Source organism: Anabas testudineus, chromosome 19 (assembly GCF_900324465.2).
Source record: "Anabas testudineus chromosome 19, fAnaTes1.2, whole genome shotgun sequence".
Lineage (NCBI taxonomy): Eukaryota > Metazoa > Chordata > Actinopteri > Anabantiformes > Anabantidae > Anabas > Anabas testudineus.
Window position 1 is genome coordinate 12,446,204 of NC_046628.1, and position 15,704 is coordinate 12,461,907.

The 15,704-nt window shown below is 40.2% G+C and overlaps 1 protein-coding gene across 1 annotated transcript in view; it reads right to left on the reverse strand.

Annotated features, from left to right (window-relative positions):
- LOC113156751 (disintegrin and metalloproteinase domain-containing protein 12-like) overlaps nucleotides 1-15,704 on the reverse strand; it is a 57,276-nt gene that overhangs the window by 23,961 nt on the left and 17,611 nt on the right. Inside the window, exons 4-6 of the mRNA XM_026352048.1 lie at nucleotides 6,946-7,024; nucleotides 2,999-3,075; nucleotides 1,773-1,959 (exon numbers count right to left, since the gene is read on the reverse strand). Coding sequence (XP_026207833.1) covers nucleotides 1,773-1,959; nucleotides 2,999-3,075; nucleotides 6,946-7,024 — 343 coding nt within the window. The remainder of the gene's footprint in view (nucleotides 1-1,772; nucleotides 1,960-2,998; nucleotides 3,076-6,945; nucleotides 7,025-15,704) is intronic.

Below are 15,704 nucleotides of genomic sequence, written 5' to 3' on the forward strand. Positions count from 1 at the left end.
TTTAAACAAACAAAAGGGAACCCTGTGATCAGATAAAACATATTAAAGTACACTGAAAAATCATCTGATGCAGGAGAATTACACCATATTTTTCACACTGCTGTAAATCATCATAATGGCTCTTTCTTCTTTTGTTATCATATGTATTCTCCCTCTGTTACTGCCAGATTCGGCATTGTGCTGTTGTCGGGATTTGTTGACTTCTCTGACACTAAAGACAATAGTTGCCACTGAAGCCAGCATGGTGACAGAACTTAAACAGTGCAATAAAACACCAGGAAAGAAAAACTATTATTGCATCCAGAAATAAGAAATAAATAAAGTGAAAGAACAGGATGTTTTTGTCTGTTTTCGCTTGTGCTGGATTCATCCATATGTTTGGCCATCTTCCAGAGAACACACGCACTCTCAGTTTACCCTCAATGAAATGATTAAACAACTGCAACAATAAAAGTCAGTTTGGAGAAATGTAAAGTCTCTCACATTGGTGATGTGTGTTCTTAGCCACATGTGTTTTATCTTTTCACCACCTTTATCCATGTCTCTTTGTACCGACTTGATAAATCAACCGAGTTCGTCCCCTCCTGCCATCGCTCACCAGTCAGATAGAGATCGCCGGAATCTGTGTTTTCCACTTATCAACTCTCATCATCTTTGAAGTTCAATCTCTCTGAGAAAGAGACTCTCTAAAAATCTCTGGTCCGTTATGATTTATGCCCTTTCTCCATGGGGTAGTAAGGGACTGAGTGGAGAGTGTAGGAGGGGTATGCATTCTTAAAAGCAATCTGTGTAATTCTGGATAGACAGGTCATGCTGGAGCCACGTACGGACGTGCATTCAGAGCAAATGTTACCACCTAACAGGCAATGTACTTTTCCCAGGCGCTTGTCAAGTCCCGCTCTCCATACGCTCCAGAACACTAATGGCCACTGTTAGATCAAATGGAAGAATGAGTGATGACTGAACAATAGTAACAGCTTCTGAAATATATAACAGGCCACTTACTGTACCACGATGTGCAATGCAAATGATGCTCGAGGTGAGCCATCTTTTACATCCCGTGCACTCTAAATCAAAATCGAGGTTATAATAAGCGCATATAAGCACGGGTTATAGTAAGAACAAATTGACTCTAGCACTATGTTTTTGGATAGAATTTTTTTCCCCTCTGGCTTTTTGACACATGATTTTCTGCTTCTGTTTTAATGCATGTTTAAGAACGTAGTGATTGAAATACCAACTCAGCATTTGAGTGGCAAAGAACAGCTAAAGCAAAGTGTTAAATTGGTTTTAATGGCGGGAATCTCGGGAGGATTGAAGTGCCCTTGACTCTAAAAGATAAAATAAAACAGGCACGTTAAAAGCAGGAATTCTGGTGGTGGCCATGATTCTAGGAGCAGAGATAAGAAAATGAAATAATCACATAATATAATGTAATGATCACAATAGAAACACTTTATCACCAGACACCTGTGCAAGCATTATGTACCTGCTTATACACAGTGTTGCTGTGAGGTAAGAGCACCATGTAGAACCATGCTGCCCCAAATGTTAGTTAAAAAGAGGAAAATAAGAGAGACAGTGCTTTAGTGTCCCTAAATGTTATACTGACAACCTCCACATCCTCACCTTCTTCATTTCCTGTCATTTCTGTATTTTCAACATGGCAATTAATGAATTTTATCTTTGTTAATGAATGAAGAAGATAAAGCAAATCACATATTCACTACATGCACATCTGCTAACAAAGGCTTGAGTTTATTAATCCTTACCCTTGTGCCGAAAGCCCTGAATGGACTGCTGTCTGCGTGTTCAGTGGGATAGGATATGTTGAAACCATGGCCACAGGTGCCCGGAGCAAGATTGAGGTGTTCAGCTGTGTAGATCCAGTGAGTCCCATCAGAATGATCAGCAGATGGTTCCAGTACATAGGATTTGCCTTCAAAAGATATGAACCCCCTGCAAAAAGAGGGCAAAGTGCGTGGAAAGTCCTTTCTCACTGGGGCTGCATCATATTGGATTTTCCATTATTAATGAAATACTGGAATTGCACATTAAATGTTTAAGCTATGTAGATATGTTGATAATAAATACGTGAGAACGTTCATTTTGACTTGGCAGAAATCAAAATAATGTAATATAATAAGAAATACTGATTTATTCTTGGCAGTGAGTGCACTCCTCAGTCAGTATCAAGGAGCGTAAAAATAAGGGATATCACTCAAACCAGTACTTGATGACTAAGTGGCACAAATTCAGATTTATTCGGCTCTCATAGCATTGATGTGATCGTTGTTTCCTCTTTCTTAACTTTTCTCATGATTTAACAGTGGCCTCTGTGATTTAAACGGACATCTCCAGGCACTGAGTCTGGATAAACTGTGAGATTCTCACAAACCTTGCACAATATCCATCACCCCCCTTAAGCCAGAGCACTGCCAACCAAAACCTAAAGCAATTTATCTCAGCGAACAGGCCAAGCAATGTGCAGCTCTCTCTCTCAAAAAACAGTTGTCCTTTCCACTTGATGTGCAGAAAGGCTGCAGAAAAACTAAAATAAAAACATTTATTTTAAGGTCAACAGCGAAGCTTTCACAATCAGGCAAATCACTCCACAGAGGACGTAGATGTTTGTCTGGTTTGTGAAAACATTCCTGATGGTTTTTAGAGATATTACTGTTGTTACTATTCCTGTACTGCAAACTGAATGTTTACTAGCTGGGTCCATGCAATTATGTTGGTCAACAATCAGAGACCAGAGATATTTCAAAGTAATTTGCTTATGAAAACGTGCACTTAAACCTGCATTTAACCCTAAAAGACTTTAATACATCTCTGGTGTCACGGCACTAATGCTTTCACAGTCACAGCAGCAGGATGACTTGTTAATGAAACAAAGCTTTTACGTTGACATTACTGTGCTACTTCTGGAGTTTATCACACAGGCTCTGGACCACAGATAAGTGAATGTCAAAAATGAAGTGCCTGATATACGTACCTAATCCCAGCACAAATACTGAGGCTGACGTCTGAGTTGATATGACCCTCCACCTCACCGTGGTAGTAGCAGTTTGTCTGGGGGAACACAAACAGCAAGATTTGAAAACTTTCAATTAAACACAGCAAGAATGGCAGAATGGAAAACATTTCCACCATTGTTCAAAAGTTTGGGGCCACTTAGAAAATGTTTTGAAGTCATTTTTATAACATCAGCTGATTAAAAATACAGTGTACACACAGTTACTGTTGCAATGCACTGCAGTGTGATGGCTGTTTCTTAATGGGATCTCTACATAAGCATACAGAAGCCCATTATCAGCACATCAATTTAAAAAGGCTACTTGATCATTAGAAAACGCAATTAGATCAGCACAGTCGAAAACATGTATCTTTTTATTAATTTGTTTTCATGGAACCAAAGAAAATCTAGAAGTGAACAGTTGTATATAAGCACGATGCAACAGCACCGCTTCCATTTGATAGCTAGTAAAACATGAGCAGGAAACTCTCTGAAGGGGAAACATCTTTCGCCGGGTTAGCAGGTGCCACTTCCACTCATCACAGGCCTATGATGTCTGAAATCTGTGCGAGTTTCACATTTTCCACCATAATCTTTTGCTTGCTACTGTGCTCGCTTTTACGAACCACATGTCAGGCTGCAGCAGCAGTGAGTGAAGAAAGTGAATTAAGTCTGTGTTTATTGAACTAGGCCTTGAAGCGAGAGGATGGGAAGGAAGCGTCTGGTTTAGAGTGAAAACAGTTAGGCAGCTTCACTTTAAGGTGAGCTTTAATGGCCCCTCTGCCACCCTGTGCTGGAAAACGAGGAAATGTGAGTTTTACACCCATTTGTCTCTAAATATAGAGGCCAGGCAGTAAATTTCAATGTCTGGCCTCCTTCTGTGTGGCCGACCTCCAGAGGCTGCAGATTTCGCATGTTCAGGGTCTAAATGTGTTTCTGGTAATGGAAATTCTTGCTTAATGTTGCATCACAGTATAATTTTCCCATGAAACTATCATAATCCAATTAATATTTTCACACTTCTGACATAAGCTATTTAAAAGAGCACTGGGAAATGGTGTCTTTACCAACAAATAAGACATTCAATAGCAATTTCTCAAATCACAATTTCATTTTAGCTTTAAATGATTTACAGGTATGTAGTTTAATATATATATAATAAAAGTAATAATACACACACATCTATAGTTTTTATTCACTGTTACTGCTCTCAGCACTATTAATTTATGCTCCAACATCAAGCTGTTTTTAATAAACCTATAAAAGCTGTCACAGCACCAAGTCACTTAACTGAGCATTTATATATAAAATATATCTACAAACGGATGCTAATGTTCCTCCATTTCTGCTGTGCATGTAATTAGGGAACTAATATAATGAGATAATACGTCAAGTTGCTGCGCTGCTTTCTAAAATAATAACAAAATATAATATTAAGAGAACTAATGTGTGAGTTTTGTTGTAATATCACTTTTTTGCTTTTAGGTGAATAAATGTCTCAATGTTTTCCTCTTTGTTGTTTGGTGATGAGATAAATAATTTTAAAAAGTGAAGCACTTTTTAGTATAATACCCACTAGTAACAACATGGAAAATATCAAGCCAGTGTCAAAAAATAAATAAAATAGATAAATGCTACCCATTTGCAATTAGATAATTTTGCAGGGAAATTGAAATGGGAAAAAATGTTTCCCAATACAGTGCTGAAGTTTCAATAAAAAACAATATGAAAGCCTTTCCCTATGTGGCCGTTCTCCATATGTTCACCAGGGGTGTAGTGAAAGAAAACAATCCATTACATGCAGTAAAAAGGTGACAGGACAAGACAACCCATTACATGAAATATGGGTTATAAGTTTTTGTGTAATGTGGAGGAGCAGGGCTGGATTTAGTGCACTGAGTTAATGCTACCACCTCATGTTCCTTTGATGAGATCATGACTATGATGCATCGATATAAAGGATATGAAACAACTTTTAGCTCAGGAAAGTGCTTATGTCATCATATCTGAAATAAGAAAGAACTATGCATTTATTATTCCAGGTTAACCCCTAAAAATCTAATAGATTTATCTTCCTAGTAAATGGCTTTTGTTATAGCACAGGGTACACATTTATTGTATTATATATTGTATGTGGACTTGGATGAGAACTGGAGAGACAGACAGAGAAGACTGACTCATTTTGAAGTCACTGCCAGCATTACCTTGCCTTTGACACAAAACTGAACCCCCTAGATCCCTTGCCCAGATCACTATATCAGTCTCCTCCCTGCAGGCAGGACAAATAAATTAACTACAGATCAGTCTCTCAAGATCTGGTTGTTTCCAGTAAAAAGACCCTCCCTTGAAGAGCTGGCTGTGGTCATGAGAGAGGAATGAGAAGAGGGATGGAGCTCCAAAAATGTAGTTATTTCCCTGAGCTGTGAAGACACTGAGCAGGTAGAAACGGGTCCTGGCAGTGAGCTTTTAGAACGGCCCTCCACATTGTGATCATCTATCCATCTACTGCAGAACCAGGGGCCCAATATAAGACACTAACACTAAGAAGTCAGATGATACGCTGGCAAAAATGCTGCACATTTGTCCAAGAAGTGAATATTCTGAGCTGTTAATCAAACAAGATGAAGGCATCCTCTTGGACTCTGGGAAACCGTGACAGGGATAAGAATTATTCTATTAATCTCCATAATGAAAACAATCATTGGTTACACCCACTTATCCATCCAGCTAATCACCCATTCACGTCATGTGCTAGCCATCTAAGGTGGAGAACTGGAGTGTCTCAGAGTCGCCACTGAACTGACCTGCTACAACTCATCCATTGTGCTCCATATGCTGAGGAATGGCAGCAATTCCGATGAGGTGGCCAAGCCCAGCTAGTGATGACCCAGCTCTGGTCTCAGCAGCCTCAAGTGGAAAATATTGTTCATTTTACTGTGTGGGTTGGCTGTTATTGAATTACATTAATCTCCTCTTTTGTGGATTTCAGCTATAAGTAGGCCAAGCGTTTTGTACACGGATCCCATAGGCGAGCTATTATTATGCTCTCTGGTTATCTAAACAAAAATTACATGTTTAATTGCTTTCCAAACTGCAGATGATCAAATCCCTGAAAGCAGGAAAGCAGGTGGAGGCTTTGAGGCATAGAAATTGTTCCAGGTGGTCCAGTTGCATCATACTCATCCATTACTGTATACTGTATATTTAGTTTCATATTCCCCGTGATATTTCTGAATCAAAATAAATACTCTTCAAGAGAGGCATATTTATGGACCCATGGAAGATGTTTTAAAAACCCACTATAGACCGTTTTCAGTCAGATTAATAAGGATGAACACTGCAAAAAAAGAAAACTTTATATTATGAGTCACTTGCTACTTAAAAAGCTGTATTTTAGATAGAAGTGCAATATCAAATTAACAAGTAAAAGGCTCATAAATCCAGTGATAGATGCTGAATATTTCAAAGTCAGTGTGACTTCTGAAGTGCACTTAGATGTTCACTAATTCAATATTTTCCTGCAGACCTGTGTAACAAACGTTTCCTGGGATGGTTTTAAGCTTATCTATTATAAAAGACTTGAGCTGTTCCCTAAAACTGACTCTGTTCTCTGACCTCCATCCCCTTTGATTTCATCAAATATGAATTCGCTGGCCGAGAACGTAAATGGACCCACTCACCTATGCAGGCCTCTTCATCTGCAAGTCTGCCCATTTCCAAGAGGTTTAAAAGTAGGTCTAACTACAACTCAGTTTTTCTTTCTTTCCTCACTGACCCTAGTAGGAACCCAGTGGAGTGCCACAAAAGGCCCATGTTTGTAAGAGCTGCTGGGTGGGAGATGGGAAGAGGTCACATTTTCAAGACCTTCTGTTTACTGTGTCAGCTTTAATAACAAAACAGGAAATAAAAAGTAATTTAAAACATACCGTGAAATTGTGAGAAGCAGTGACTGCACTTCCGTCTTCCAGGTAATGGGTTTCAGTGTAGTTACTTGCAAACAGCACCCTAGAAAACACAGACAAAAACAACAAACACTCAGAAATGACCCTAAGGGACTTATTGCACATGTAGGTTTTGAAAAAGGCGGCTGTGACGTTTTCTATTAAACCACTTTCATGCCACATGCATGTACCATGAAAAAGCATTCAATGTCAGTCTATAACTCATTCCAGAGTAATTACCTTGCACATTGCAGACAATAGCAAGCAATGAGCAGATGGAGATAATAGTATGTTGTGACAAAAACAGGAGTGTGTGTGTGTGTGTGTGTGTGTGTGTGTGTGTGTGTGTGTGTGTGTGTGTGTGTGTGTGTGTGAGGGGGAGATTATGTTGACAGGAATACAGAGAAGAAATCATTTTTATTTACAGATGGGAATCAATAACACTATAAAGTGACTCTCTGAGGTTACCAAGTGATCCATTTACTGTTTAGATGTAGAAAGCACAATAAATCAACACAGCAAATATCAGCTGCAGACAGACACAGGGAATTTTGCACTGCTCTTATTTACAATTGCTTTCCAGGTTCCTACAGGGTTGGAGGGGACTGAAAAACTAAAAAGATTATCACAACTACAACTTTTTCTGTCATCGTAACAAAGCACAGCACTTAAGCAACACCACTGATACCAAAATCACATCTATATTTTAAGATTTTAGTTATGTGTGCTACAACATGCTGATGCTTTTGCTTTGTGCTGTGGATCTTCATTGTAATGCAACTGTCGTCCAAGTCTTCCAAGAAGCAGCAACCTTCAAACTTTCACATCCTCCTGTGGCTTTTTAAACCTTGTTGAGGTGTCATGGAGTGGGCTGTGTTGCTCCATCCTATACCATCAGAGTCCTGCTACGATGTTGGCTGCCCTTCTTGCTACCTTTTGAGGTTATTAGGTTCGGCTGGACCCCTCCTGTGTTGATTATTACAGCACGAGCATGTGTATTCGTGTTTGTGATTTGTACAAGTGAGGATGTGCCTTTATGTGTCTACGTACTGTACACAGAGGGAGCACATGTACAGTATGACACTACAGGACGCCAGCAGATGGTTGGCTAGTGCTACTCCACAGCAGAGGAACAAACCTCGGCAGACAGCTGGATTCTCTTACTGACCTCACCGCTGACAACCCAGCTGGGAGTGTCAGCTGTAACAACCCAGGGAGGGGGGTTATTTTGTTTGGGAGCTGTCAGCGTGAGACACAATGCTTCTCCGCCTTCTACTCCTCTACCAGAGCCAGAGTCCTGGTAATAATCAGTGGATCAAAGCAGGGCCAAAGAGTAGAGAGAGCCAAATAAAATGATGTGTTTCTTAAGTCTTAATTAGGTCTGCACTCAGTCGGACACACAACCTCAACATCTGCCCACAACAGACAATCCAGTGTGGTGTACGTGTCTGCCTGTCTGCTTGCCTTTAACACTCTGGGAGAGTGTGGGTATGAGAACATGTTGCAGACACCCATGTGTCTTCCATATGTACATTTTTGTCACTTTCAATAAATGAGCACGGATTGGTTTAGCGTCTTAGTCAAGGGCACTGAGCACAGTAAAATATATTATTAAGAGTATCTAATGTCATCAGTCTATTTTAAATGTCCTGCTTTTGAAATAACCCTTTGAACAAATCTCAAATGTCAGAGCAGCCTTGAGTGCACAAGCAAGGTTGTGAGCAGGTTGTCAAATAGCAAGCCTGTAGCTAAAACTTGTCTATGTCCCGAAGACAGAAGAAACAAAAGCAAATTCCCAGAAAAGAACTACAACTGTGTAGAAAAGTGGTAATACCTTCATAGCATGCAGTATGTCATAATGAGTGCCAGGAGCAGGAGAGTCCTGGCAACTGTAAGCACTTAAGCTTTCAATGAGGAAATGCAATGTTGAAACTTGAAAAATAGCAAACTCATTTTCCTTCACTTACATAGAAGATGATAAACCATCAAGAGTCGTGAACTGCAAAACACACCCATCGGGAATCATACTGAGCAACACCATGAGCACCATTTGCAACGAACCATCCACCAAACACAGTACATCATGTGTCTAATTCCACAAGCCAGCAACCCTGCATGTCAGCAGCAGTTCACTGTTTATCAATCAGTGGGATGTTAATGATGCTTGACAAAAGCAGGGGATAGAGGGTTGTGCCTCCCCCATTTAAAATGCATTACCCCTGCGATGAAACTCCAGCAGGCCTACATCTAACTGGGAGGAAGGCGGCATTAAGCACAGGCAGCATGAATCAATGAGAAGATGCCACATTTCGGATGTTAATGCCACAGAACCTCTAGAGTGCTGGCAGCCTGACACCCTAACAACCACAATGAGGACGAGAGGATGAAGTGTGACACAACAAGAGGTAAATATTGCTAAGATTTGTGCTACTGCTGCAGGAACTTGTCTTAAAACCCTGAGAAGTACCAAACTTATCTGCATCTGTTAGACAGGTGGAGTAGCCATAATTAAAGATGTTGTGTTCACATGTTGTCATCCTGTCTCTGGGCTGAAAAGACAAAATAACTGTTTGGAGGAAAATATATTTGATGAGGGAAAAACTGTGGTTTTCCTGTTTGCAGGTTTGACAATGCAGATAGAAAGACAACAAAGTCACTTAAAGCTAATCCTGAACGCCAGTTACTAAATGCCACTTGTGTTCTTCCTACATTAAATCATCATCATAATTTAATCTCCTGCATCTCTGTTCAACATTTGTCTGTCTTTACATAGGGAAACAGCACCAAGCTGTCTTATCTAAATGGAATAAATTTACATAATTTCATGACTAACAAGTCCAATGTAGTCCCTCTTGAGATTGTAATGATCGGGAAAATATTACCACACTAACCTATAATTGATGTCTTTGGCGATTTATCAACAAGTTCCATCTTTTTGATACATGTTGTATTCACTTAGTGTTTGTTATATGCAAGGAGAGTAAAAGGAGAGGTGTGTGAGGGACATTAATTGCAACAGGCTTGATGAATTGAAGTCAGACCCTAATCAATCACCCTAAAAAGGATCTCGAATGTAGGTGAGTGCTGCATATGAAAGACAGGTCCTGGCTAACTAACACTAAACCTTGCAATTATATATTAGAGAGAAAATGTTTAGCTTTTATATGTTAATGCAACATTGATTTGCTCTCGACACAGGATTGTGCGTGTAGTCTTGTACTGAAAACATGTGATGTTATGATGGAAATAACCAAATACCACAAAGCATACAGTGAAGTGAGAGAACAAAAGCTGCACAGGCCAGAAAAACACATTCTTCATGAGAGAGGGGAGAGTTTCAAACTATATGCAACACTTTAGTTCGAATGCTAGAAAAACAACAAAGTGTTGAATGGATGATGAGCTTATACAAGTCATGTGTTCTCTGCAGAACTGTTGTCAAGGGGTTTCGAGACAGAGTCCGAAGTTTGGAGAAAATGACTCAGTGGTGAAGCTTGCTCATGCTGACACACAAAGGACAAAGGACCATTTATCAGCTGTTGGTCAGTAATGGTTTTCAACTTCACAATCTGCAGCAATCAAAGTCTTCAAAGAAAAGGTTAGCACTTGCATATTCTGTTACAATAATAGAAGTGCATCAACTTCCTTGCTTTGGAGCACATAAGAAGAATATCTTTAACTGTCTTGCAACGACACCATCGCCATCATAATCCAGCTCGTTGAAAGCTATTTCCAGTGATCTCCTAGTCCCGGGTTCCACTATGTCTCATTAAACTCAACAACCCAATCCGAAACAAATCCTAGAGTTAATTGCATGTATGATAAATGAGACGTTAGGTATTAGGGCTCTGGAGTGGGAGTAGCCCTCGAGTACTTAAACGCCCTGTTCTGTGACGGACAGACATTTAGAACAGATGTAAATATAAACATTTAGAGCAGATGAATCATTATCAAAGAAGTACGTTTCTTGTAAAACCCAATCTAGGACCTCCAATTAGTACATTCAATTTCAGTGGGGAGACTTGTGAGGCAATGTGGTAGTAATAATGTCCCTCTGCTTTTTTATGTGGCGAGGGCCCAGCTTTACTTGGAAAAAAGTGAGGAAAAAGTGGGATCATGTGCATTAAAACTTACCATAGTGCAACCCCCCTGAGCCAAAAAAACCTTGTCTCAGTGTTAGAAACATTTTTTTTCCAAGAGCAAGGGAAGAGGGCCAGTCTTCCTGGCTGTGATGTGTCTGACATCAGGCAGCGTTATAGGCCAGTGCCAAGTAGAGCAGAGAACCAGAAATCCCCCTGCTTCCCTGAGCTCAATGCAACTCCCAGTCTTCACAAAGCATGTCATGAACAGAGCCGTCGGAGCATGCCAGCCAATGATTTCTGCTCAAGGAGGGAGAGGAATGGGAAAGCAGAGCAAAAAAGTCAAGGCAGATGGTTTTGACTTTATTTACGTATATAAACAGCCATGTGGAGCAGTGATCTAACATGCAGCTCTGTGGAGCCGCTGGCTCTGGGACCAACACTCAACAACAAGGAAAAAAAACACCACCAAACAACCAAAATGTGGGTTTTGGCTTCTGTCAATAAATCCAACTGAAATAAACTGATAGCCTCTCATCACAAAAGCAGGTCTGCTTGGTTTTGTCGTAACAGCCTCATTATGATTCTTTACACCTGTGTAACATCCAAAGGTTGTTAATTGCTCACCAAGATGGTCAAACACAATATCCATTAGCAGCAGGGGCACGCAATTATTGCAGTGATTGGCACTCTGGATTGACATGGTTAAGCCCACACATGCCCCATAAAATCAATAAAGTGTCATCTCTGAACAAGGTCTGCATGACGGATAACTCCGTGGGACGTACGACACTGAGGATTGTCCTCAGCAGAAAAATGACAGCACTCCTTGTTTGTTCAGATGTTTAAAAAGGACGTACAGTTATGGTTTTCCATCAAGCGAGCTCTCACAGTTTCAAGAATAATGAATATAAAGTGGTGAGAGGGTGTCATGCTGGCTGGGTTAAACAGGAACTGCTCATGAGTTAGGAATGGTCACATGGATCATTTTAAGAAGGCACAGACAAAAGTTTCATTTAAGTACGAGAGACTTGTTTTCTGTGAGCTGTTCTTCAACAAACTAGCATCTTTTGTCACATTCAGCACACATGTTGTTGGCTCACTGCATTACGGGAAGACTGTTGCCTCTTACTGCAGCACAGTTCTCATCGGAGTGACACATAGTCCAATCATTCCAGCGTGAGAAACAAACTTAATAACATTTATTTTAGTTTAACTTCACGTCTGCTACAAACGTCTCAAACAGAAGAGAAATGCAACTTGACTTAGATGCAGTCTGCTGTTTATACACATCAACATCCATTCCAACTTTTGTTTCTTTGGCTGTTGTCACTTGTCGACATATGACATGAAGCCACATCTGGGTTTCATAGGTTTTGCTTACACCACAGTGTCTGTCACCCTAAGGCACGCACGCACACGCCAAATGGGACAAACGGCGTCTATGACGATCACGCTGCAAATCATAATCAACTGCTTGCCAGAGGTTTATAACAGGACAAGTCTCTCATATTTCTTCTGAAAAGATATTTATAGTCGTATTATTGCTCATGATATCACTGATTCCCAAGGGCCAGAGAAAAGTAATCATGTGTGACTAATCAAAGACAGTTGACGAAGACAGCGTGAACTCTGTAAAGCTTGTGCTTGCAATTTAAAAAGTGATAACAATTCAATTAAAATGGTTGAAAAACAAATAAAACTCCAGACATATTGGCAGCTGTTTGCAGGTGGATGTTCTTTTTTTTTTTTTAAAATCTTTTTATGGCATTGGCTAGTGACATTGTTATCTGAAACTAATTATGCTGGGTGCAAAAGCAGCAGTTTCTCAAATCGCCTTTGTTGTTGTGGATCACTGGAGGGGAGATCCTTCATCCTCCTTTCTACTCCTATCTGCCCCTCAGGGCTTCTGTTTCTCTGTGGCAGAGAGCGTGCCTCTTCATCTCCCTCAGGACGAAGTTGTGTTTCTGCATACGGGGGGAGTGGGAGAGAGCGAGAGTGTCCCCGCCGCTCGTGTGCAGGACTGACTGCATGTGCTGGTAGCTCAGCAAGATTTATGTGCGTCTGTGTGGGAGCATGTGTGTGCGTGTGTGTGTGCTTGTACACATGCAGCCATGTGTTGTTTCTACAACGCCGAGTGTGTTTGTGCTCCACACACAGCAGGCTCATGGCTTATAGATCATGCAACACATTCTTTCAGCAGTATCAGCAAACCACATGACTCTCAGTCTAATATCCTAAACTACTTATTCAGTCTCAGTACATCCTAAATTGGAAAATCAGAAAGGGATAATATAATGGCAATACTTTTTAAAAAGTATTTTATGCAAACTCTGTAACTAATTTTAAATTAGTTTTTTAATAGTATTGTGGCACCACATACACACTCTTTGTATCGAGGTGTCTCTGAGATCTCGAAACTAGACAGACAGACATTCATATGGCACCTGTTACACAGACACGAGTTAGAGAATAATAAATGAAGGTGATGAGTCATAATTTGGGCGAACAAACCCTTTGGACACATTTTGATATTCAAGTCTTCTAGCCTGTAGAAAAATATCAAGAAATATTGATATTCCCACAGATGGAAATTGACTACATTTAATTTATCCTGCTCTCTGTGGATACGTTCCAAGTGGAAACAATAAGCTTTATGCACAGCTTCAAAACAATTAATTGCATCACACACTTTTGTTTCTGTTTTCTCAATTTGCTTGTTTTTATTATATGGGTTAAGGCTGACAATAGGAGGAGAGGGGGTGAATGCAAAGTCATTTTCAGGACGGGTCATGCTAATACAACAGCTTTGAGATTCCCCATTAATTTAAATGCTTTGCAAAGAACTGGCCCAAGGCCCTAAGCTCATGCATCTATATTCACTGCAACCTTGTGCTTGAACTAATGAGCAACTAGGGAACTTCAAACAACCAAGCCTATCATTCTTTTCACAAGGTAAATGCACATACACAAAAAGCAGTATTTCAATTAATTAAAGCTGTCTGTTCTTATATACCCTCACCACTTCTGCCGCACCTTGCACACCCCCTGTGAAATCAAACAATTAAGATCTGAATGCAAATTTACTCTACAACTAAATTATTCAAAGAGAAACGAATCATTACGCTATCATTATCATCATTATGCTACGTCAGAATACTCATGCATTTGCAACAGGTGTGATCTGAGACAAGGAATTTAATGTCCAATTTATTAAGCAATGCAAAGTCTCCCCTGAGATTTTGTAAAGCTTCACCACCAGCTTCCATCAAAACTGCTTTCTGCTCTGTTATGCCACTCTTCTTTCAATCAGCCCTCCACATCATTTCACCTGTTTCTGATGTTGGTGATTGATTATCTGTGGTTCATTAATGCCTGGTAGTAGCTGGTCAACTGGCCCAGGTAGTGGAATATTATTGGTTTTCTCTGCATCATACATGGCAGCGTGCTGATGGGGTGCATAGCTGGAGTGTGATCATGTTTGAGGCATTGATGCCTGATTTTCATCTGCATTTTGAACAAAATCAACTGTCAGACTAGGACCATAACTGGATAGCAGGAAGTATGAGGTCATATTCACTTAAAATCTGAGCAATCTGATACAAAAGACGTCCTAAAAATGACATACTTGCAATTATAGCTCAACTGTAATTGCAAGTACATTTTTGTTGGGAACATAACTGCAACCAGATTATATTTTCTATAAACACAATGACTACATATGTTCACAATTAACGTAAATTACAAAACTGCAAAAACATTGATACATATCAAGTAAATGTAAATAGGTAACAGATTTTTGTCCACCACAATATCCAATCTGTGTCATGTGCCACATCCATTCCCTACGACGAAAACATCTGATCTTGCAGTTCTGTGTCCAGAAAAGTGACACATGTCTAGGACAAATGTCAAGTTTCTTATGGTTGGGTTCAGGCACTTACAAAACTGGGTTAAAGTCAGGAAAAGATGTGGATGGACTTAAAAAAGGAAAAATCTAACTTCACACATAAACTTTATACAATAACACAACATTTCTCTAGCCCTAACCAATGTGCTTCTCTTGCCTAACTCAACCTGAAATCTGTCTTTGCTCTTGAACTCAGGCCTATGTCTTGACAGCCCTGCACGTTATACACCCTCCATCAACCCCAACCACGTTCCTGCTACTCACTTTCCTTTAATGAATGTATCGCTTCATTCATTTAAGGAAAATATGTTGCATCACAACATGATGATTGTGCTTGGAAACTCGGATGATTTGAGTGTTATGCGCTCGATTCTGATTGCCTTGATTCCATGGGATCCCTGCACTCCAAATCAGCCCACAGCTGCTTTATCAAACTTCTGCAGCTCCTATTGTTGTTGGCGGCTCGCACCTGCCCCCAGTTCAGGAGGGATTAGGTGAGAGTGAGTTAGTAGGAGCACAGGGACCAACCAAACACCAGATACTTTGTGGTGTGTCCCAAACCCCAGCAGAGAGTTATTAGATGTTGCTGACAACTAGAAAATATGTAAGGGAAACACATGCAGGCAGGTAGAGAGAAGAGAAGACTTCACACCTCATCTGAATGAGCAAAAACACATGAAACCTCGATTTCAGTCATCATACATCCTTCCCCTGCTCCCCGTGTGTCCATCTCTCAGCACTGTGGGGCCACAGGG